At 43.6% G+C, this 25,930-nt stretch overlaps 1 protein-coding gene across 1 annotated transcript in view; it reads right to left on the bottom strand.

Annotated features, from left to right (window-relative positions):
- Positions 1-1,861: 1,861 nt before the first annotated feature.
- XKR6 (XK related 6) overlaps positions 1,862-25,930 on the bottom strand; it is a 227,288-nt gene continuing 203,219 nt past the window's right edge. The window contains exon 3 of the mRNA XM_074582110.1: positions 1,862-25,382. Within this exon, the coding sequence (XP_074438211.1) occupies positions 24,418-25,382 (965 nt within the window). The 3' untranslated portion in view covers positions 1,862-24,417. The remainder of the gene's footprint in view (positions 25,383-25,930) is intronic.

Genomic DNA, 25,930 nt, shown 5'->3' with positions numbered 1-25,930 from the left:
AAATCTTAGGAGAAAACCACAAGAAAACAAAACAGAGTTCCAGAGGTGAACGTGTCTGTCAGTGCTCTGCTGCCTAAGGGATCTCAGGAGACCCTTGATCCACATCAGATGAGTCTTGGTTTCTGTAAGGGCTCCATTGCCAAAACCTGCTCAACCCTTTACCCAAATCTTCTCTTCAGTAAGAGGGACAGCAGAAGACATTCACAATGCTATTATATCACCAGAGAGGCAACTCCCGCTCAAATAGCACACCCTTCTCACCAATGGATGCTGCTGCTCTATGCCAGGATAAATGTTGAGCCAGCTCCATGGAAGCTGGCAAAGCTCTCCTGCATTTACATAGCTGAAGCAAGAGGAAAATGTTGCTCATGATACAGCTGCCAAAATAAATGGGACCTTTATAGAAAAGAACAGTCTTACCACCTTGGAAAGAGCAGAGAGCGCAGCAGTGATCATGATCATAGAAGAAACACTCTTTCCTCCACAGAGATACTGCACATGATGGAAGAGACACACAGAGCTTCTCAGTAAAGCAGACCTGATGCTACAGAAGGACATAAAACCTTGAAGTCAGCATTAGCAAATCATCATGATACAACCACAGTAAAAAGAAACAAGAAGATGTGACAAGGAAATGCTTCCATGAACAAAGCCAAACCCATCCCATTAGCATCAGTGGAAATACTTGTGAGAGTAAGGAAAGAAAATCTGAGCTCCTTTCAGACAAAGAGGTGAAGGAAAATAAATGCTTAAGACTCTCCCATTTCATCAGACAACCCACCAGCCCTCTGAACATCTGAGGACACCGTTAACACTACTTCAGACACTTGCTTTATCCAGTGCCTCTGCCTGTAGCTGTGGAGTGCAACAAGGACAAACCTGCCCCCTCGTTAACATTTATCAGTGTGACCAAATCAGATCCATGAGTGATTTCAATGACCTAGGCCTTCCAAAACCACATTTCACTGCAGATGTGATAAAAACCAAGCTGTCTCTTCCCTTTACTGCATAGACTCTTTGTCACTCAGTTAAAAGGAAACCTTTTTGACTTTATAATAGGTGTCAAAGAGAACAACCACTAAGTACAAAATTCAATCCTATTTTTAAAGCAAATGAAGAACAAATAAGGCCAGGAATTCTGCATGATTTCTGAGCAGAAATGAAACTGCTGCATCTCTCCCTTTTGCCTAATGCAAGATGATTAGTGAACGGATATAAAGTATTATGTATTTCATGTCAAAATTCTGGGTTTATAATGTTCAGATAGGCGAAGAATGAAATAACATAATGGAACCTCAATGAAATTATAACAGTTTAACGATAATTGTGCTTTTTGGTATCTCAAAACCCTCAACCTTCATAAAGTCTCATTATTTCAAAATAAACCTTTCAAAAAGCTCAGTAGAATGACAAAATGCTCAAATTCAAACACACACTTTGGAAGCATACTTCTCATATAGATATTTTTCTCATTGTTAGTTTTTTTTTTTCATATCAACTCCAACCTGTAATTCCATCTGCTATACAATTTCATGAACACATCTGTATTTCATTCCCTATAGACAAAATACTACACCATAAAAATAGAAATAGCTGGGAACAGGCAACAAAAATAATAAAGACAAACCAAAAACCAAGCCAGATTTGTACAGACACCAGATCAGAATGAGGAAAAAAATGCTGTTTGTACTGAACAATTGTGCCAATTTTAGAGCGAAGACTACGCAGAAGGGGTCTCATGAAACCGAGTCTAAATACATGTTTTGCAGTCCTGTCTTGTGCTTTAGGTAAAACCCACTAACACTTTCTCCACTGAGATTTATTTGAGATTTATTCATGTTTGGGTTTCATTTCCTGCACGTTTCTTTTCTTTTTTTTTTTTTTTTTTTTTTTCCCCAGATGGAATAGCTGGATTTAAGTTCAATGGTATTTTTTTCTCCCCGCTTTTAAAAAAATATGTCATACTCCATTTGTGTCCAATTCTTTCTGGTCACTAAGTTTTTGTTTGCTTTGACAAAGCAATGGGGGAAAAATATTAGCTTCCCCGCAGTCTGATGGAGAGGAAATGGAGAGGATTCCCCTCATTCTGCTCCCACTAAAGTCAATGCTTCAGATCCATGGAAATGTTTTCTTATCAAGCAAAGAGTCTCGGCATTTGGGTCTTGATGCTTTTTTCTAATTCCAACCTATGGGAGCATTGTGGGGGTTGAGGAAGGATTGCACTGGGAAGAAGTGGGCTTTGTCCCCTCATATTTTAGGTGGCAGAATCAAGCTGTGAGGCTCTCGGAAAGGCTCTACTGGGAATAAACAGATGAGTCCACCTCAACAGTCCTCCCTGCCACTCCTCCCCACACTGTAGGACTCAACCAGCATTTCTGTGCCAGGTGTTGGACGTTACGGCATTTCTGGCTAGTCACCCGGTCCAAGGACATTTTCCACCACATGGGCATAGAAGAGGTAAGCAAGGTCCTGCTCACTGTACCAGGAGCTCCCACCTTCCTCACTCCTTCCATAGACAGAACACAAGGTACCATGTGGCTCAGAATAATGCACATGACCAAAAACTAAGACAGTTTTCGTTTGCCAGGATGATATTTGTGCGTTGACGATGGGAGTCATTGAAATTGGTTTTAGCCCATAGAGTTGAAGTATCTAATGTGAGCTCGTCTTCTCAGCTCCATTCACAGAGACGGGGAGACACCGCCGTCCCAAAGGAGATGCATCCCCCATAAGACAAGTGCCTTAGCATGGGGTGAACCGTCCTAGGGAAATTTTTGTCTCTCTCCATTCCCATAGTAAGGACCTGGATTAGTAACTCTGGGTCAGTGACTGCCATTAGACACACAACTTCTCAATGGCAAGAGTTAATTTTGACGAGTGTGGTCCCCATGCTCAGGGAAGGGCCACATTTCAATTATTTCAAAGAATTACTTCACCCAAATGGAAACGGTTGAACATATTTTTCTTTCATCAATCCTAATAGCCCCTCTTTTTTTTTTTCTCCCTCTCTGCCTCCTACCAAATTCAACATTAAGACCAGACAAACCAAAATTGAAAGATCAGGACTGCAAATCATTTCCTTTCAATTTCGCTGTTTGATTCCAGTTACAAACAGGCTGTATTTGTGGTGGGGGGGAGAGAAAAAGTAAACCAATTCATGTTTGACAATCCTGGTGTCTATCTCACATCTCAAAAAAATCACTTAAATGGAAAAGTAACACAAATAATAGCCATTCACTCATGAACACAATATCGATTCTAGTGTACAGGAAAATAGGATCCAGACAGGATTTTACAACTAAGAAGGGAACATTACAATAAAGATTATGACATTTTATGAATATTCGTGTTATAGCTTTGAGCTTTATTGCAAAGCAAAAAATATATATTTGTATATATATATATATTTTTATCTACATATCACCTCTGACATTGTATACAACACTAAATCACAAGAAATTAAAGAAATCATAGTGAGGTAGATACAAAACAAAGGGATGTTGAAGAATCCAGCTGCTAAATTTGGCTTAACGCAACTGTCGTTAACATATGTATATTCAACACAGCAGTGAGCTTTGATTCACAGCTTAATCAATGGATCCTACTAACATTGATATTGATATTGATATTGATATTAGAGCCCATTTAGAAATAATGTCATTTGGAAAGCAGGGAGGAAAGGGGAAAGTAAATCAGAAGTGTTTCCTACAAACTAGTAATCTCCAAGGGAAATATTCCCATTGATTTTTCATGACTTTTAATGTTGATAAAACAGCTCTGAGAAATAGCCTGTGTTCTAGGGGTACTAGTAGTGCACAACGGCAGAAAAAGAGGGTGGACTCTACAGTAGGGGAATCTGCTGGGGTTGAACATAAGTGAAAGAAAGACAAACCATTTCCCCTCCCTTTCTGATGGCCAAGGGGAAGCAGCACACCTTGGGAACGCTTGAGGCTACATTCACCAATGTATGCTCGTGAATATCGGCTTGGGCTTGTTGATGATGGCCAATGAAACAAGGCTTCGATAGAAGGGCGGCCCCTTGATGGATTCTGTTGCTCTTTACAAGCAACAGCAGATACGTGGCAAGAAAAATGGTACCACTGAAGTGACCGGGCATTGGTGTGACTGGTGTTGGTACCTGGTGGGATCTGGCTGCTTGCTCTGCATTCCCAAAAGGAGACTTGTTAAGGCACCTGGATGACTGGGGCTCTTCAGTTACTTCTCATCACAACATCTTGGGAGGGATTTGGAATAGCCTTGGGCTTCCCGGCTTTTAAATTTAGTCTATCAATGCAGGACAATATGTACCTGGTGCTTCCACAGGAGAAAAGACATGAAGATGAAAAGCAGTGGGTTTAACGATAGCAAGGGGGAACCAGGTTGGATACAGGAAAATCTTTCCAATAAGCATAGGCATGGTTGGTAAAAGCTCTTCTTTGGGCCATTGGACCAGCCTCGTTCATGAAGTGACATGTGCAGCAAAGGAAGGGCGTGACACCCTCATATCCTAGGATACGGGAGTCACATATTACCAGGAATGTCAGGAGCTCTCAGGTGCTTTACGTGAAACACAGACAAAAAGAAGTTTGAAGCTCTGGGCTAGGCAGCCCCTTTGCTGCTGCTCGAACATCTCCTGATCTTCTTGCAAAGGTAGGAAGGGTGCCCTGGAAGGAGTATGATTCCCCAGCTGTTCTGCAAACGGTGGCAATTTGAGCTTTATTCTCATGTCATTTACAATGTCATGGCTGAATTAAAGAAAATGAGGAGAATTGACCAGAACAGATTGCTAATGAGCAGAAGAAGCCAATGCGATTGTTACCACCTCGCTGTGTGAATCTACTAAACAAGTCACCATTGTAGCTCAGATTTTACTTTTTCCTTTTCACTTAGCCAAAGAATGACCTTATCCTTTAGGAAAACACACAGGTTTTTGATCATGCATTAATTTTCAAGGTGTATTTGTGAACCCCTAGGGTGACCAGAAGACTGTCACAGAAAGTGTGTATCACTAAAGAAAATCAAATCCCCCCTCTCTTGAGCGGTTCCCACTCTGAATTGCGGCCTGATACCCTTCAGTCCTGGAAGGGGACCGCCTGATGTGAAGGTGCCACTTTGGTAGAGGCTCCTGAGCAAGCATGGAGCTCTGCTGAAGGAGATAACTTTGAATGTTCGTTGGCAGAGCGGAAAGAGGACAAGCCTCATGGTAAGCCATGGTTTGGAAGCGTGGTAAATCCTGTCCACTTTTGGTGGGATTCAACTCACCTAAATGTAACCAGCCAAAGGGCACAGAACAGATCTAAACTGGAAACCAAGCAGGATGAATCCCTACCTGGAGATATCTTGCTGTCTCTCTTGAGTATGGAAGGGACCTTGATAACTTGCTGGATAACAAGCTTTTCTGGCTAAATTAGAGGGCTGGATCCCATGCTCAGGCAAAGTACTTTGAACAAACATCCCCAACCAGGGGGTGTGTGTGGTATCAAGAAATATGCTCTCTTAGGGTCTGAAAGCTGCAAGTGGCTTTATACTTGCTCACAAAATGAACCTCTCCTGCTGTTTGCCAAACTCGCTCTTAAAGATTTGTTTCTTCATATCACAAAAAGGCATTTTGAACTGAAACACAGCTCTGCTTTTATTGTAACTCTGATGGGTGCTTTGCTTTGCTTTGAAGGGGCTGAGCTGCCTGGAGAGAAAGAATATATTGCCAACCATCCTCCACGTATTTCTTTCCCTTACATAGATTTTCTTGGTGGAGAGGAAGAAGACTTTGCAAGTTACTCCCTTTAAGAAACTGGGGTGTAAGAATTTAGAAGATTTTAGCTGCAAGATAATGGATTGAGTCAAACTTGCGCTTTTGGTTCCTCCATTCGCTGAACCTAGCAATTAGAAAACTAACTAACTTCATCATTTTCCTTAAGGCTTCAGTACAAGGTGCTAACTGGGGCAGAGGATGACTCCACTTGGCCTCCTCAGGTGGGCACCTCTCAGCGCTACATTTTCAGGGAAGGAAATTAGGTGTTCTGCCTTAAAGGGAGTCAGGGGGGAGAAATACTCTTTGACTTGTGTGGGATTGACTATTAACACAGCCCACAAATGCCCGCATCCTAATGGCAAATCCAGGGGACAACCACAGCTCCTCGCAAACATCAGCCACAACCAGAGACTAAAACCTGTCAGCCCAGGTAGATGCAAAAGCCCACGTTTGTGCAGGAAGAGCAGATAAGTAGACACTTGAGGCAATTCAGCTGTGTTACATATTATACCATTAAACAGACAATGTGTAACGTGTAAGGCTGAGGGAGGTGTCCTGCAATAAGTTATTTAGGTATGAATGCTGCTTTCTAGAGAACTGAGTTACATGAAGCACCCACAGGAGGGTTCTGAGCCCACCTGGATTTACAGATCAACCAACTGGCTGACAACGACTGAAGCCATAGGTCATGCAAGATGGGAAGACTGTCCCCAGCTTTTCCACTACGGTTGTTTTCAGATAAATGTGGCTTTAACTTCAGTAGGAAGGCTGACATGAAATTCTTGTTAAGGACTCAAGTGCAAAAGACTGGCTGAAAGAAGCACACATGCTGCCACAGACTGATGTGGACACTTGTGTCTCCACTGACACATGGAAGAGATGACACAAATCCATTCCCCTCATCCTTCCCACTTTTGCTGGCTTCAGGAAGGGTCCTTTCTGTATCCACAGCTGTGTGTGATACCCAGCCCCAGCTGTCCCTTGGTCACATGGAAGAGCTTCACTAAATCAGGTGCCCAATGAGTCAGAAATGGAGTTTCATCTGCCCTACCCCAAGAAACTTGAGACCATAGAATCACAGAATATCTCAAGTTGGAAGGGACCCATAAGGGTCAAGACCACCAGGTCTGTAGTTTGTAGGCCAAGAGTGGGCTAATGGCAGAAGCCCAAGGTTTTGCCCTTTGCCAAGTTGTTTTAGTGCCAGGAGGCACCATGTCAGAGGAGAGTCTGATAAAGGGATGTGAAAAGTGTTAGCATGGTGGGCCGTGGCTCCCAAGGATGGGGAAGCCTTGAGTGGAAGGAAGGAGAAGCACAACAATGCTCATTTAAAATGTGATGATGAGGGAATGAAGGTCAAAGCATGGCCCAACGCGGCAGCAGTGGGCTTCCTGAACAGAAAAGAGATGGAGGACAAGGGGTAGGCTGGTGAAGATCTCACTGTAAAACTGGCCCAAATCACCTCCCACTGGTATTGAAGGGGACCCTGCGGTATTTGCAGAGAGGGACCACGAGTGCAAAGTGCTTAAAGGCTTGGTAAGCGTTAGTAACCCCAGTTTGACAGGCACAGAGAAGTGGGAGTGATGTGCTCTAAGTTGCATGGTGAGTGGGTGGTGGGCAGGGGACATGGCAGCCACATCGCGTGGTCTCGTGGTTTCCTGAGCTCATCACTGGACGACCCTGTTTCCTCACCAACACTCTCACCCGCTGGCAAACTGGGGTGGGAAAAGAAAGGTTATAAAGGCTAAATCCCCCTCCCTCCCCCAGGAATATGCACTGTGAATAACAGGGGAGGGCAATTTTCTACCTTTTGTCTAAGGACAGGGAAGAAGTTTACCCAGTAGAGCCAGGCTATTTACTGTAGCTTGAAAACCTTAAAGAAATACAAAACCTCTAGTGTTATGGTATAGATGGGCATGATCATGTGTTTGGATGTGTGTATATATTATACACACCCTAACGCGGACATACGCTATTATATATTTCTATAATATATAATATAGTATATAATACACACACGCGCGCATGTGCGCGTGAGATACTCAAACATCTTAACTCCTCTTAATCAAAACTCTCTTCTTTGAAGGCTGGGTAACACTCACTACATTTTCTATATAGACAACTTTGTACATACAAGTCGTAAAGTGCGTTAAAAAGCGCGTAAAATTTTCTATGTAGAAAACTATATACATATAGCACACACATGTACTAAAACACTTGAAGTTAAGCCAAATTTCACCTTCGTCTTCACATCCCCAATACCTACAATACAAAACCAGAAGTAAAAAAGAAAAGAAGTACATAAGGAAATGATTAAAAAAAATAATCCTAAAACCCAAGAGAGAGAAAAATGAACCAAGAAACAAAATCAAACCCAAAAACAGTCAACAGAAGCCTGGCACATGTAGAAAACATCGATTCACTTAGAGAACATAAAGAGGGTCATGTCCGAACCTCCTTTTTCTTAAAAAGAAAACCAAACCAAACCCCTTTTGTTTGTCTGTTTGTTAGCTCTTATCGTTTGAGAAAAGTCACAGTAGCACTCTCACCTTGAACCAGAGTTTGGAACTTTTTGTGTTTCTTTGTACAAAAGAAAAAACGGTTTAGGTTACGGAAAATAGTTGGGAAATTTGAGGTTGGAGAGAGGAGATATAGAGAGAAACTGGAAGATTGCATAGTTGTGAACAGTGGCTTCTCATCAAGGTGAAAAAGTGCATCATCTGATAAAATAGCATTTGATTATTATTTTTTGTTCGGTTCCATATGTTTGTTTTTTTCCTCAGTCAACTGTACATGTCACACATGAAAAGGTATATACAGCACACACACATGCTAACATTAAACGTCTGACATTGAAACAGCCATTCTTTAAATGTTCCATCAGAGTTTTTTCCATGCGAATTTGTATTCTTTTTAAATACATTTTTTGCTACATCCTAAGACCACAAACTTGTCTAAGCCCATCTCATGTAATTTTGATCATTAGCAACACAAAAAGGGGAAAAGCACCAGAATGGCTCGGTTTGATCACCAAACCTCTGCTTTGACTTCTTTCTATTTTATTTTTCATTCCTTCATTCACTGCTGGTTGTTTGCCTTTTTTTATTTTTTTTTCTGTTGTCATTTGTTTTCTTTAATTCTCCAGAGATGGGAAAAAACAATTGACTTTTTTTGTAAGTGTTCTTGAGGTAAGAGTTATGCTCAGCACCTGGGGCAGGCAACAAAGCTTTCAAAAGCATTTGAGAAATGAAGTGTGAGTACAAACACTGTCACCAATGTCATAAACTAACAACAAAACAAAATTTTAAAAAAAAAGAAATTGAGGTGAATATTCCAGCTAAACCTCCCACCCTCTTTCCACCCCTCTTTCCTTTTCCCAAAAATCACAAACGGAATTAAAAGGAAATAAAAGTGACTCGGACATTCCCTCTTGCACAAGCCCAACGGAAAAAGACAGGTGTTGTGCATTAAAAAGGATGCTTCAAAAGCTTTTCTTGCTTGCTGCCTGCCTCAAGTGCATTTTAATATATGTCTGATCATTTACATTTATATAGGAAAGTCATATTTGTTACACTTTATACAGGATCGCTTCATTTTTGTCCTTTTTTAACCTTTTCACTTTTTTTTTTGTTTTTTTTTTGGATAAAGAGTTGGTTATAGCAATCTACAGTAAGGCTGCACAGGAAGAATTCTGTGTATTTTTGTTTTTTTTTTTTTTTTTAATCTAAGAACCAAAGTATATAAAATGAGGTTTGATTCTAGCACCTTTTACAGTATTATTGGTGTTGTTCCCTTTAGTAGAAAATACCTTACTCAACATCTGTTCTGTCATCTGTCTGTAGTTTCAGCAATACTTCAAAGGTAACGATAAGGTGACGAGTGACCCAACCCAGCAGTCCCTTGACAAAAAGAAGTCGTCCCCCCACCTTGAAGTCAGGCAGAATTACTCCCGTGAGCAAAGCCAACCGCCAACATCTTCCCTCCTCCCCGCCAGCGAGGGCTGCGGCGCTCGGCTCGCTCGGAGCAGCACGGGAAACCGAGCATCCGAAGAGGCAAAAAAAGAAGAATACACCAAGCTGGTGTCTCGCTGGGGAAGGTGAGATGGAGAGGCTCGCCAGCGGGATGGTTTCGCTAGCGGGAGAATAACGCCGCTTGCCACCCGGTGGGTTGCATCGCCTCGGTGCAAAGAAAAGGCAAGGATGCTGCCCCGGGATGCCACCCTGGGATGCCGCCCCGCTGGGCCCATCGTCCTCCTTTCACGGCAAGGGGAGACCTCCCCATACCGCGTCAGGAGGAAGATGTTGCCTTGCGGCATATGCTGGCGATGGGGAGAGCTATTTGGAGAAATTGCTACGGTGCGAAACAGCCGCTTTCGCCGGAGTGCGTTTCTGGGAGCGGGGAGGAGAAAAGGGAGCCGGAAAAATGAAGGCGGGAAGGAGAAGCTCCTTGCCAAGGTTGTAACGCTTTACAGGACGTTGAGCTGTTGGTTTCACTCGAGCAGTGTATAATCCTGCAGAGGAATGGTCCATTCCCCATACAGTGGCATCAGAACCTCAATTATATATATATAATTATAACTATAGCAATATATCTATATATCTATATTTATATACGTATACATTAAAGTCTGTTACTGCACTGGCACGTAATACAGAGGAAAAGTACTAGCGTTGCTGTTTGATGCAAGTGGTTGCCTTGACTGAAGTCCTGCGAAGGGTAAGCACCACAAGAAAAGGCACCACAAGGTTTTGAGAATTTGAAATGTCGCTGCCCTCACATAGCCGTCGTCAGCAAACAGAAAGGGCTTTTTTGGAGTTAATGAGGGCAGGTGGGGCCAGACCAAATTCTGGCCTCGCTGGCGGCAGAAAAACCAGGGCATTCCCAGAAAAGATAGTGGGGTTCACTCAGGGTGGCTGGTGCCTTGGTGAAATCGAGACCAGAATTTGCTCTTTTAAGGGGCACGTTGATTTTGCGAGCTCTTATCTAGCACTTTGGGCACTTTTTAACAGCCTTCCTAAATCAAAATGACCACATATTGCCATGTGCAATGTGCTTGCGCCAGTGTAAAGAAAGCAGAATTGAACTTTGAATGCTCAAAGCATAATCTAACGTAAACAGGGCGCAACCTCACGTGGACTGCCTCCTGGGATGTGCTGGATGCCTTCAGCTTCCACTAAACCAGGGGAGGTCGAAGACGCTCAGCGAGCCTGATCTCATCCCTCTGCGGAGCCCTGCCCTGAATATCTCAATCTGTCCCTCCCCGGGAGCCCAGAGAAGAAATTGTCCTGGACACAGACAATGATCGTGATGGATTTACAGAAGTCCCACCGGACTGAGGCGGAGATCAAAATCTGCACATCTGGTTCTCCGAGGTCTTAGCCCGGACTTCTCATTCACTCCTTGCTCCGTCAAAACCTCCACTGCACTAAATATTTGGGTTGGCCCTTGCTCTTATTTCTTTCGCTCGTAAATTCACACTGAAGCACACACACGCATGCACACATCCTCCTCCAAGACATAGAAATTAGAGGAAGAGCTGGGGTATAAGACAGAGTACATACTCGGAGCCCTCCTGTGAAACGAGAAGTCGCTACAGACACTGTCTATAAACAATGGGCTTCCCATGCGTAAGGTAATTGCTTGGTGATCGAAAAAGAAAAAGAAGAGACTCGCAGGCACTCTATGCCAAGTTAATAGCACCAGTTTTGCATCGTGCTGACACCTGTCAGCCCATCCCATCTAAACCACCGTACCTCTTCAGACAGCTGCTGACAAGCAGCCTACCCCTGCTCTCGGCAGCGTTGCACCAAATCAAGGGCAACGCCACCGAGACCGGCAGAAATGCGCTCACTGGACATGAGAGGAGGGTTCAGGTCTGCCCTTGGCCAGCTCAGAGCAGGCGTTGTTGGAAATCCTTGTATCTCCCAAGCACCACGTGTGCAGCTTGCTGGCAGAAGCTAGAAATGGAGTTGAAAAGTGAGGGAGAAAAGGAATTGCCTGTGGCAGGACTTGAAGTAGTTTCCCTTGTTCATTCAGACCTACTTTTGGGGGTCTAATTTGGATCCCAGTCTCTCTAGACCCCCAGTAAGGATGGCTCAGGTGCAGAAGTGACCTAGGAAGGAGGCACCCTCTCCAGATCTTTGATCCTAACTTGGGTGGACAGGTATCTTCACCTGCAAGCCACGCTTGGGTCAGAATGGCACTGATAGGACAACTTCAGATGAATGACCTGGGTCCAGAATGGGCTGAGTTTGGTTAATAAGGCAAGATTCAAGGCATGGGCATGACTAAGTTTCAAGCTTAGTTAACAAAAAATGTACTGCTTGCTAGGAAAACGTAGATCATTATTTCTGTCTGATGTGCCTGATCGTGAGGGTCTGAGGTGAGCCAATCCCTTCTTTGGAATATTTCCAACCAGTCAGGATTTAGAGTGGGAGAATAAGATGCAGGGATGCCTGCGGCATGGGCTCTTGGGAATGCACCTGATGACCCATGTGCTCTTTCCATCTCTGCTTTCTCTGACTCCATGACTACACAGGACTGTGCTAAATCCCTGGCTTCTTGGTTGACTTCTCCAACTGCTTTCTAAAGAGAGAGCGGAGCATTTCAAGGAAGAAGAAAAGCACTCCCCAAAAGCTTAGCGTGGTGTCTTGTGTGGCTTGTGCTAGTCCTCCGCGAGAACCCCACATTCAGATCAGCCTGCCCCTTCGTCTCTGCTTGGCTACGTGGAGACAGGGGAAAGGTGACATGACGCTTGCTTTGTCCTGCTCTGCCCAACACCACTGAAGGGCTTTTGATGTTAAGGTCTTGAAGCAGTTCACCAACGTTGCCTAAATAATCCCCATAGTGTGATAGACTTCACACCTCCCATTTTACAGATGAGGAAACTGAGTCATGGAGCAGTTACATGACTTGCCCAAGGTCACACAACCCACCACAGTGAAACTGAGAGCTATTTTGTGTCAGGTCCATATCTCTCCGTGTTTTGGTAAAGTGCTTAGCACGAGGGGGTCCTAAGCCTGGCTGCAGTCCCAGTGTGCCTACTGCAAGGCAAACGGACAATAATCAGGAGCTACAGTTTATTGCAGTGCAAAAACATTAGAAGAACCCAGGTGTCCTGCATTAATAGCTTCTTTTTACCGTTTTGTAGTGATTGGAGAATTTGTTCTCCTTGAATAAGGTTTATCTGAGGAATCAAGTGCAAGAGTATTTTCCGGGTTTTGAATGCTAACAACGAGTTCCAGCAGTGATTAGTCAAATTTCAATGTTTATGGGAAAAGTGGCACTTCTGAAATACAAGTATTTAAATTGTGCTATTCTCTATGGCTGTGCCAATTTTCCAGTACTATCAAAATTCACTAATCAAAAATGCTCCTAGGATGAAAGCTAATTTGAGAAGATACAGTGAACTTTCAGAATTCCTTTCAATCGGAAGGTGCTCAAGGGCTTTGCAAGGAGTACGTAACTAGGCTGTTCTCCCAGCACTTCAATTGGGTAGACAAAAATCTTTCAACCCACATTGCAACACCTGGGGCAAGCGTGGCAGGGCTGGAGGCGGGATCGGTCGGTGATGGGAGCCAGGCAACAGCCTGTCCATTGCTATATCACATGCCCTGGAGAACAGGCCAATGGTACTAGGGAACATATTATATCTGCCAGCAGAGGCAACCCTAAAATCCCCTTGTCTTTCCCAACTAACAGCCCATGGCAGAGATGGAGAGAGAACATGTATCTTCAGGCACCAAGATTTTACCTTCTGTACACAACAGTGCATCCAAAAATATATACACCAAAGGGATGATATTTCCTTGCAATCAAAAAGTCATTCAAAGCCTCCGAAATATATAACCTTCCTGTGAAAATCCTGGTTTTAAGGGAACAGCTCCGTGATGGGCCATGCTGTGTCAGGTTCCCAAGCAGATCACCGTAAGTCTGCGATAGGGAGCACAGAGGAGACAACACAAGGGCTTCACCCCAGCTGTCATCTCATACTGGTTTCGTACCATGGGTAATCACATTGCTTTTAGTGGAATGGTCTGAACTTGGCCTGGTGACGTTGAGTGGAAGTCACCAGACCTAGATGTGAAATAGTCCTTCCCTGAGTAATTTAAACACTTTTGAAACTAATTCCCATTCCTCATTGGAACAAAAGGCTGGAATGGTAAAAGAGTTTGCAGAACAGAAACATTAGCCAAAACCATCGGGGGTTTTTTTCTGATAGGAAAACATTTTGCACCAAAAAATGGTTTTAGATACATTTTGGGAGGGGACACATTTTGTAGCTAATGGCAAACTTTGGCGTTCGATGTAAAATTCTCTTCCCTCTCCCTTCCCCACATAGAGAAGATGGGGCCAAGGGATTTGGCTGTGATACCTATTTAGACACTTTTTACAAAACATGCATCACAGCTCTCCTCCAAATGGCTGCAATTACATCCAATTTAAGGCTTGTTTAATTGCTCGAGTAGTACTAAGAGGTCTATGGATAAGTGAGAACCAGTCCACTTCTCCTACTACTTATCCATCATAGATTGGCTGACTGACCCTCAGTCTTCAGTAATTGTTGAAAAGAACGGATTATTCGGGAATGGTGTGAAACTAGTAATTTGAAGGGGTCGCCTGGGGTGCACTTGGTGTATACTTTCTCTTTCAGCAGTGTCAGCTCGGAGCAAGTCCATTGAAGTCAGGTGGCTTCAACTTCAGGCTACGGATATTTCTGCGGGCGCGCGTCCCTGTGTGTACTCGTATGCCCTCAGAAACTAAAATAAAATCCTAAAGCGAACAGATTGCAGGTGTAATCATCTGGCATTTGTCCTGGATCTTCGCTACTTGGGAAGGAACAGTGTTTGCTTTTAAGGTGGAAGAAGGGGAGGAAGGACGGGGGCGGCATGCAGGTGGTGTTCAGCTGGGTCCGAGGGAAGGAGGCTCTGGCACTGGCGGCGAGTTTTATTGGTAAATACAGCTAGAATGGAAAATATGAGCTGCTTGTCCTTGTGACTGATGAACGGGAATGACATCTGGAGAGAAAACAATAATCATTCCCTTTAAGTGGCATTTGGCATTTGGATTCTAAGGGCTTGAAATCAGACTGGGGTGGGGTGAGGGGTTTAACCCCTGCAAAGGAAGGCCCAATTTGCTGTGTGAATTAACTGGGCTGTTCGCATTGCAATGGCCATACTGGTGGAAGGGGAAGCCATCTCTTCCTCAGCTGAAGCCAGAGACTACAAAGCCCCCGTGTCAGTCAGGGTTATGCTACACTCAGATGGCTCCGCTGGGAAAGAAAATCCTGATTTTGTCCAAGTTTTGCCTGGGTTTTGACAAAATCTACGAGCTCGAACAGGAAATCTATTATCACACGTTAAGAAAAAAAAACCCAATTGGAGCCCAGTTTGGGCTCCCCTGGCACCAGCAGAAATGACTATTTTTTTTTAGCATAGGGAGACTAAGGGTGGACCTGATTTATTTAATTTAAAGATTTATACTGACATTGTATTTGGGCCTCATTTGTGGCCTGATTTTGGCTTCCAAATTTCTTAAGAAGTGGAAGATCAGGTGGTACAGCATTTCCCCAGAAGGACCTTAAGCTTCTGATGGTCTTTTATGCCAATTTTTTACTTTTTAAAATAAATCATACAAGGAATATTTATTTCAATCCTGCTTGCAAATCCCAAATTGCTAGCACCTCGCACCAGAAACTACCTTCCTCATCTCAGAAAGCCCTTTGGAATTCACAAGGTGTTCCTATATATTAAAACATATATACGGTTGCAGTAACGTGGCATGTATGCTTTTCTATATTTCCACAGGACTGTGTATATAGACACAGACATACATGTTGATTAGTCCCTTTAATCCTGAAAATTCATAGCCACCCACTTCACATCATGCCTAATACATAGTAGGAGGAGCTCTCTCTCTCTTCACGGTCTTTTTTACCCTTGCAATTAACGTAGCCATTGCTGCTGAAGTGGGTCAAAGCAAAACAACCGGGTGCAAGCACAGCCAAGTGTATTTACTATTGAACAGTACATTTTCAGGAAAATTAAAGGGCGATTTATTGATAAGGTGAACTTTTTGCCTTTTTTTTTTTTTTTTTTAAAATATATATATATAATGCCCTCAATACCTCATAGGCTATATCCTATTTACTTCCACAAGGTGGGCGACAATTAGCTTTGAAAGCATCCTGCATTTCCATCTTTTTTTTTGCTCTACTAGATCCACATGAGAGTTTAATTGCTTTCAAAACCACACTTGCCCTCTCTCACCTCTCTCAGTCCATCCCTGTTCAAGACACAGACGTGTGGTGCTTCTTAGGACAAAGAGGGAAAACCTATATGTTGGCCAGCATTTGGTTGGGTTGAACAAAGCAGTTAGCATAGCACCGAAGGAGCTGTTTTTTTCCCAGCTTCAATCTTTTTTTGGAACAGAAGCAGTAAAAAGAACCCAGAAGCACTGAGCTGAGTGCTTAAAACAGGGCAAATAAATGTCTGGGGAGAAGAACGGGGAAGGAGAAGACCCAAAGCCGATGAAGATGAGCAGTGGCCCATCTGCAAGACATGGGCTTCTGAATTTGCTCTTCCCCAGAGGGAAGATATGCAGCTGCCTGGTTAGTCATGTGGAAGAGCCTGGCCCATGTAGCCAGAAGATTTTGAACTACCTCCCCTTGGTGGACGCAGAAAAGGGACAGGGAAGGTACGTGGCAGACCAAGACGGAGCTAGAGAAGGGTTTCCTAGCTTCGTTCTTGCTTCATGCAAGGCAAGTTTTGGGTTGGAGAAGACAACATCCGCCCGAAACACCACTCGGTTATCCAGAACGGGCCAGATTTCACAGTCCTTACTCAGGAAAGAAAACGAGACCCAACAACAAAACCCAGGAGTTTTACCTGAGTAAGGAGTGCATGAGTAGACTTCGAAAAGCTTTTCTAAAAGGGAGCAGGGAGTCTTGCCTCGCATTGCATTTCCAAAAGAGACATTATATGATGGTCAGAACACTTAGACAATAAAAACACTTGGCTCAAAACCACAAAAAAACCAAAACAGGCTTTCAATCACATTTTTTTTTCCCCCCTTCCGAATTATCTGACCAGTGGAGATATTTGAAGCAACAAACTGGATCCCTTCCCTCGTTCTAAAGAAAGTTATTTCGGGTTTCCCCCGCGTGTCTGGGGGTTCAACCAGGGATGAATCCACCTTGATAGACACATAATTAACAGTCAAAACTCCCACTGACGGCAAGGGAAGTTTTGCCTGCAGGAGGATGGTGAAGGCAGGCCTGGTCTAGTTTCTCTGGATGTGGCACAGATTTTTCTCCAGGAAAGCGGGTACTTCGAGAAGAGTCGCGTGTGAGCAGCGTTGGGTCTAGTTTATCCTTTCACAACCCACCTTCGCCCTTCGCGTAAGGAAATAGTTAAAAAAAAAGCTACTGTACAACCAAGTAAACTGCAATTATTGTGCTGTCTTAGGCAGTCAAGAAACTTAAAAGGCAAAAACGGAAAAAAAAAGATTTTCCACCTGTTTATCAGTTGAGACACTAGTTTTCCCATGCCTAAAGAGTCCTCAGCAAACAGTATACCAGCCTCCCAAATAAGGTCCAGGCTATTCCAAAACAGCGTGAGCAAATTTTTCACTGTATTCAGATGGAAGCTGATGACTGAAAGATTAGTGCACATTAACCGTGGCTGATGAGAGCAACTTTTAAAGGAATTCAAGTATTCATCAGTAATCTGTTCGGTTCAGAAATACTTTTGTGATCTTTAGTTTCAAGTTTCCAGAAACAGAAAGGAAAAGGGAAAGGTCACCTGTTGTGTAAGAAAATAATATTGCAAACAGCGCTATTACATTTGACCAGGAAAGCAAGGCTAGTCAGTTGGCGCACAACGATTTTCTCCATTCCTTGCTTTTGGGGAGAGAAAAGACTTAAGATCGCTTCCTCGACACACACACGCACCAGCAGGTTTTCCTTCTGCGTGTTGGAACAAACCCCTTTTCTGCTCATTCCCGATAACAGCACAAACCCAGCAAGAATGAAATTTTTTACGGCGCACTTCCAGCACGTCTCACAACGCATTTACTTAAGCCTCACAACACCCCTGTGAGGTAGGTAAATATTATTATACCCATGTACAGATGGGTAAACTGTAGGCACAGAAAGGTTAAATCACTTGCCCAAGGTTACACAGCAACTTCGTGGCAGAGCTGGGGGTCGAAACCCAGGAGTACTGTCACCCAGAAATCTGCGATGAGTTTTAGACCATGGCCACTTTCTACGCTCGCTGTAAAAGACCATCAGACAAACACAGCAGTGCACAAATGCAAATAACTCCACGTATTACAAAGTGCCTGGTTTTCAAAGAGTTGCCTCGCTGCACGTGTCCCAGAGGTGGGGGGGCGGGAAGTATACTTTATGTTCGCAAATAATTTTTAATTTTTGTCTGCTTGCAATGCTTTGTTTTATTGTGGTTTTTTTGTTTTGGTTTTTTTTTTTGTTGTTTTTTTTTTTTTAGTTTTTTAATATACAACAGGAAACGATAGTCCACATTATTTTATCAACAACATCACTTTCCAATGGGGTCATGTGTACGTCTGAACATGCATTAAGGTCCAGATGGTTTATGCAGATTTACTTTAATTGTCACCAATTGCTTCCCTCCTCATCAGCGAAGAGCCAATGGAACATATGCAGCTCTCTGTCACCTCATTTTCTCCTTTTTCTCATTATCCTACTGTCTGAGCTTCAAGTAAGGAACAAGGTTGAACACAGGCAATATCTAGCACAGCAGGAAGGCTCCTACCTTTCTTCACATCACACCTCGACAGAAAAGTCACCGCACCGTTATTCCCATGTTCAAACGCAACGGAACAATGAAGCGATTCTGAACGTGCTCATGGAGAAATAAGTGGATTGCAACAATCTCTAGCGGTACCCAAAGGTCTGGAAATGCGTTCTGCACACAGTGAAAGGTTTGCCCACGTCTATTTGGGATAGCCTCCAATCTTCTCGTTCAAACCAGGCTGAGATCCTCTGCACCAGAATACACCTGAGCTCCAAGGAAAAATAAAAACAGCAATCATAACCCTGTGAAACTACCATCCCCAAAGGCCCAGGGCTTTAGACCACTGCCAAAATAACAACATGCAAGCTTCAGCAAGCAAAGGGTACACAACGGAGTTCACGTCATCCCTACCATCTAACGTCAGCTATCTCAGCTTCTATGGGGATCGGTATAGACCTTATTTTGCCGTGGTTATTTGGGTTTTTGTTTTCTGGGTTTTGCGTTTTTTTTTTTTTTTTGCATGACCACATTCGATCTGAACAGAATCCAGAGAAAAGCTAACCCAGTGAAAGAAGAAAAGACCCTAGAAAAGCCTGTCTCTGCAATTTTCCGCTGACTCCGGCAGCTTCCAAATCGTCTCTTGCCCAAGCTGCCCAGCAAGCAGGCACTAAAAGGTTTTGCAAATGCACAGTAGTAAGTTTTCCTTTTCAAAGCACCTCTGAGCTTCAATGAAATCACGCTGGACGAACCTCAGACCACATTTTCTTCAGGAGGTTTAGTCATGCTGCAGGTATGTGGGTGACAGGTGTGTCATGCATTTCTGTGCAGGGACGAGGAGTAGGGATAAATTGTGAAGTGAATCTTGAGCGTACAAAAATATATCTGAAGAGCAGGGGATGATTGCTCTCTGAAAGTCAATAGCAAGGCTCCCCTCGTGAGCAGCATCAGCCAGGTTTTAGCAGACCACTGACTAAAGCTTGAAATTAATTTTGTCCTGCTTCATCTAGTCAGCTTTAAATAAAAATACATGCAAATGACTACTGACTTTTGGCAGGTGCAGAGAAGGATGAAGCAGACAATTAGCTCCAATCCCAAACACTGAAAATATATATATTTCTACTCGAAATCGGTGGCTCGCTTGCACTTTCCGCTGGTAATTATACAACATCGGCTCCTCTTCTGCAGTTCAGGTTGGATCTGCTGCGCATGAAAAATGTCTTGTGTGGGTGGCAAAGCATGACAAGGGCATGGGCAGGGACCTTGAAATTCCTGTATTTCCATTGTTGATTTGGTCTGGTCTGAATCATTCCTGTCTCCAAATTAGCTGCCTACGGACGTATAACGCTATGACACTAAGCATGCCAGCCATCTGACATGGATGGAGGGCTAGATGGATGGTTTGACACCAGCATGATAAAAGTGGCGCTGTTTGCAAAATAACCTCAGCAAAAAGAACAAAGTGAACTGAAAAAATACTTTGTCCATTGAGTTGGGTGGAAAATACAAAAATAAGAGATCAGAGCTGATGTCATCCACCAAGTCCTGAGTCCTGGTCTGCGGCATACAGTTACATCTTTTTTAGTAAATTAAGCACTGCCAGCATCCATTCTGGCTATGAAGCCAACTGACAAGTGCTGGCCACACCTACACTACTAAACCCTTTCACCCCGGATACGGAGCAGCTGCATCCAAACTGCTGATTGGAGATGGTCTCTGGCCAGTGTCAACGCCTGTGCAAGCTGTGCCCAAGCCCAGGGCTCGTTGGAGTTGGTCAAAACCATGCCAGGGAAGGTTTGAACAATATAACAGTGGGGATGGTGGAGCCCTTGTGCCCTGGCTTTGCCCTGGTGTGGCATAGTTGGCTGGTTTAGATGATCCCAGGGTGAATCCAGCAGCACAAATGTGCCAGAGACGTTGCCCACTGATCTTGTGATGTGAATACGTATGGACTCAACCTTCTCCATGACAGTTTGAAAAAAGCTTCATGCAGTATCCTTTGGCAAGAAGGTGGAACATGGCATACCTAAGCTACCAGGGAGAAACTGAGGTGTTAAAAACCAAGTGAAACCAAAACAAGTCACTGACCATCCTGCCAAATTGCACACCAAAAATCAAAGAGATCCTGGGCAAAAAAAACCACAGGAGGCAAGGACTAGACTCTTAGCACTGGGATTAGTACCAATAAAAAGCTGGGGGTAGTTTTCCTCCCCGAGCTTTTGGCTTGGCAAAAGGCGCTGTTTGGCAACAAAATCACAGATAACCCCAAGAGGAAATGGTCACCACACCAAACTGTCCACCATGAACTCGTTGGGTGTAGTGGTAGAGCACGTGTTTTACGTTAAGGCTGTAATGAAGTCCTTCAAAGAGAAATAGTTCTTCAGGGTTGACACAGGCTCTCACTGGAAATCTTCTGCTAAATTAAGATGCCAGTGGATATCATTCAAAGAAAGGACTAATAGCGGAGGCAGAAAGTTTATGCACCTAAGCGTAATGAAACAGTCTGAACACTCAGTGGAGGCACCTGCCTTCATTGTTATCCATATTACGAGCCACGAAGGAGGACTTTGGAGCAGGGGTGTGTCAAGCCCTTAGTCAAGCTGGTTTGGTTGTGAGAAATTAGCACTGCATTGAGAGGTAAGGTCACTTCTAGAGTGTTTTGCCCCTCCGCTCCCGTAACGGGATGGAGAGGACGGCTGTTGGTGTGGCGGTCTGGAGCAAGGGTCCCGTTCCTGAGGGAAGGCAGGCTGCAGATGCTCATGAGAGGCAACACTGAAGGGTCTCCTCCTTGACTCCCGATGAGTGTGCCTCGGCTCGTTGACTCATTTCACTGTCCTGGTGCAAAGCGGCAGGGTCCAGCTGTCCAGTGGGGCCTGGGAGTGGGATCACATCTCCAAATCAGACCTCAAGGTTGACAAGTTTGGAGAGGGGGACCTTCTCTTGGTGCTTTTTGGAAATGAGGATGCTATCTCCTGGAGGAAGGATCCCGAGGAACAGAAGGGCTGTTTGTCATCCATTCCTTTCTCATGCTTATGCCAATGAAATGCAGATGTGTAGAGGAGAGATCTCCACGGAAGGACCAATGAGAGTCTTTACACAGGGCGTGAGTCTCAGGTAACTGGATCAGAGCAAATCTACACTAGTATTAAAGGTAAGTCAAAGAAAGTCCAGGGAAGAGAAATGCAGGCTTGTTGCTAGAAGATGGGCACCTCTGTGTTTTTATGACTCGATAGGTGGGGACAGCAAGTTCACTTCACAAATTACCTCTTTTTACGGAGACAGAGGGAAGAATCAGGGGGAAATGTTAGTAGGACATTTGAGAAGGGACTGGCCATGGGACACAGACAATGGATGAGGGAAATGAAAGCTTTTCACAAATATATATGTGTGAATATATATATATATTTATGCGCACAGTAAACAAGGGACTGGGGATTTAGATAGGGAATGACAAGACAAAATCCCTCCCTTTGCATGAAAATGTGACCGCCTTATTAGTTATAATCAGAGCCCAGAAACATTTGCCTGAAATGGAGTTTGACTGGGAATTACAGTACCAGTGACAATTTGGCTTCTTATAAACTTTGCCGTGTGTCTATAGTTTGGCGTGCATGAGTCCTGCCCTCCTTAAAAGGGACAGACACCAGTTAGAAGTTTCCTTTACAAAACAAAATGAAACAACTGAAGAAACCCCAACATTTTCTCAGAACACTGCAAAGGATCACTGATTGAAAAAAATGTTTCTCTTCAGGTATATTCAGGCGAAGAAAGCATTCAGCTTCTTTAAACTGTTATATAAAATTGGTACTAGTTTCTTTAAATACTATTATAATTAAAAAAACCAACCGATTCCTCAAATTAAAAAAAATAAATCATAATCATAATTAAAAAATATCCCCCCCATGCTGATCTTCTTTTCAGAATAGGTCAGCATGGGAGTTTTGCACCCTAGACAGTTACAGTATTTCTGGAATAAAAAATTGCAATTGCACACAGAAAATACTACAGCATTCACTTAAAAATATCTCATGTTGTTGTTGTTGGTTTTTCCCCTCCCAAGTAGAGGGATGGTGGGATTGAAAAGATGCCCTGAAACAGGAATAACCCTTTAAAGGAGCAATACTCTCGAAAAGGAAAAGGGTGTTAGATAGACGCAAACCCGTGATTTAACTCGAAACAAGAGATTCCAGCACAGAAACAGAATTCAAGAGATGTGAATGTTCAGACACCGAGTGGGTTATTTGGAAATGTCAAGACAACCACACAACCCTCGGCAGGTGACCGTCTAGGCTTTGCCATCATCGGAGGTGGCAGCATCTCCTTGCGGTGAGAAGGCTAAGCTAAACCACGATGCTCTGGCTAACGCTCTTGAATTTCCTCTGGTGGTGTTTCTCGCCATGTACTTACAGTAGAGGGTGACACGAGACAGTTTTTATCAGCAGTTCCCCACACGTACCGAGTTGAAGAATTCTCAGCTAAATCACAACAACAACATCAACAAAAATACAAAGCACCAAATCATCTCAAGACGTGAGTCAGTTTACAGGTTATTACCGTTTGAAGAAGTTTGTTGGTTGTTTTGTTGTTGTTTGTTTGTTTGTTTGTTTGTTTTTTATCCCGATTTTCATGTTTTGTTTTCCTTCAAAACAAAACAAAACAAAACAAAAATCAAAACCCCCAAACCCCGAAATGGAACGAAGGATGCTTTACAATCACTTTAAGGCTCGCACTGAGTGAGACATGACAGGTCTTACACGAGATTACAAATAATACATGTATGCCTTTCACAGCCTTAAAATGATACAGTAGGTCAAATTATTTTGCCAGTCACTGATCAAGTATTGTGCCTTTAAATTGACTCGCTTTTTGCTACTATGCTGAGTTTTATTATTACTGAAAGAGTTATTAGATATGTGTAGATGTACTTTAGTATAATGTTTTTGGTATATAATTTCAATGCTTGCAGATTTCGCATTTTCCAGAAATCAAGGTGGCAGGTCTTATTCTGGGCTCAGACGGTTGTTATTTACTCCACTGAGGACAGTGGCTCTTTAGCGTGTGCGATTGTTCGAAACAAGATCAGATACTGTATTACCGTATTAATCTGGTGCAAACCGGCCATTGCGCGCGGCCCATTTGCACGAGGGAAGCGGTTACATGGGGGGAGCGCGTTTATAACACGGCTCGGTCAAGGCTCGCGGGCTTGGCCAAACGGCGTCATAAATGCATTGCCAAATTGAGTTACAGACCTGATTTTGTCTTTCAACTGTTGGAAAAATCAAACTCCATCGGGGGTGTCTTGGCTTTGCTTTCTTAATCTTTAGACGTTTTGGGTTTTTTCTGCTAAATCCAATAGGAGCAACAAGATTGTTTTTCATACATTTCTCTCTTTTTGTTGTTGTTGTTCGTTTTTTTCTTTTTTTTTTTTTTTTTTTTCATTTTAAGGTTTGTATTTCAGTTGGTTGTTTTTTTCCTGGCATATAATCATCAAAGAGTTTTGCATGAGAAAGGTGACAGTACTTAATGAAACTCAGCACCTAAGGGCATAAGGCAGTTGTAGGTTTGTTTGTTTGTTTTTTTTATTTTTCAATCAGCACCAATCCCATAAATAATGTTCTACACTTGGTGTACGGTATAAAACTGATGTGGAGATGCCTCCTTCTCCACCTGTGAATCCTAGGTGTGGAAGTTGAAATACTGTTTCTTGTGTGTAAAAAACAAAAGAAAAGTTTTTCTTTTTGTTTTTACTTACAAAACATAGAGAATATCTTTTTTTTTTTTATACATACAGCAACCAGAAAGAAAGCTTATCTGAAGGTTTGTGTTTGTTTCATGATCTGTGTTTACCGTAAACAAAAATAAGGTCCCCTCTTTTACTTTTGCTTTAAGGAGCTTTTAAAGTGAAGATTCATATTGTAGCAACTCATATAAGAGAGGTCCATCTCTATACCTAATACCTACAGCTGTGGGGGTGACATACTGGAGGATGTTGATAGTTCTTCTTAACCTCCTGTCTACAAAATGAGCATCCCATGCAGGGTATCTTTTTCTCGGGATGTCAATCTTAATGAGAGGCCCCTCTGGGGGGTAGGGTCGCCCAGATGGAGTAGATGGTACCATTGCTCTCACCTGGAAAACGGGCAAGCAAGTGTCAGCTGTGAGTTCCTCCTGTTGCTCCGTGACCGCTCTGGTGGGCGTAGCCTGGGCCCCCCGGTACCCAGGGGTTTGGGGTGCCATGGGCTCAACATCGGGGGGCAAAGGAATGCCCCAGAGCAGCTCGGCGCAACAGGAGCTGGCAAAGATCTTAGCTCTTGGCCCCGTGGGATGCAGCACACCATAATATAACAGCATCAAAGCTATCCCAGCAGCAAAGCTAAGAAAGACACAACACAGTGCTGGCACGGCATATGAGTCAGTAGTGTCAGGATCTCTGTAAAAATACCAAAGGAGCGTCAAGGCAGCGTTCTCCGTCAGGACTACCGTGTAATACGCAAACATTCTGTATCGAGTCCGCCCTTCCTTGACATTAAACCAGCAGAAAATGTACACAATCCCTACCACCATGTTGAAGAGGATCTCCTCCCACTTAGACATGCAGAAATCTGTCCCACCATGGATGATCCAGAAAGCCATGGCACACCAATGGACCACTACAAAGATCCCAAAGTAGAGCTGGAAGATGGAAGCAAAGAGAGCAAAAGAAATAACTCGGGATGAGATGGTGAAGAGGCGCCAGAAGACATGGATGAGGGCCCCTCTGTAGCTCATACTCTTCTTGTCGTCCCTAGAGTCCCGAAGAAGCTTGTGATAGGAGGCTAGCACCCAAGCCAGGGACATCAGGGAGGCCACAGAGGACACACCTGCCGGAAGACACACAGATCCACTGAGTTAGACAGGAGGTTTGGTTGAAAACATCATCTGCTCACTATATTATTGCATCTGGGGCAGGCTCAGTAGCTTAAGGGTTCAACTCATGTCAGGTTGTCCTTACAGTCTAGAGGAGAGAAATACACAAATATCAGTGTGTGAATTGGAAACGATGCTGTATTCAGGAGTTCTCTGACACGGCACATTATGCTTATCTTCATGAGCCGTTGGCCCTGCCACCCCACCCCAGCCCTTCTCTCCTTGGAAGGAACAGCCTCTGTCCTCATCCTTATTAGATCCACGTTTGAGAACTTGAAATCCAGCTCCCATCTAAACACTGCAGCCCGAGTATGAAGGTTACTTTCTGTAGAAAGGGGTCTGTCTTGGAGTGCACCGCCGTAAGAGCAGGGCATCTATATTCCTTGTAACTGCACGGATCTTTTTTATTCTAAAATACTTTCATACAAGCAACATTCACATTGACTTGTGATTGATTCTGCCATAATCAGGAATCTCTGATTGCGTTGGCCTTTGGCAATTG

Source organism: Larus michahellis, chromosome 3 (genome assembly GCF_964199755.1).
Source record: "Larus michahellis chromosome 3, bLarMic1.1, whole genome shotgun sequence".
NCBI lineage: Eukaryota > Metazoa > Chordata > Aves > Charadriiformes > Laridae > Larus > Larus michahellis.
This window is presented reverse-complemented; position numbering and strand designations above follow the sequence as displayed.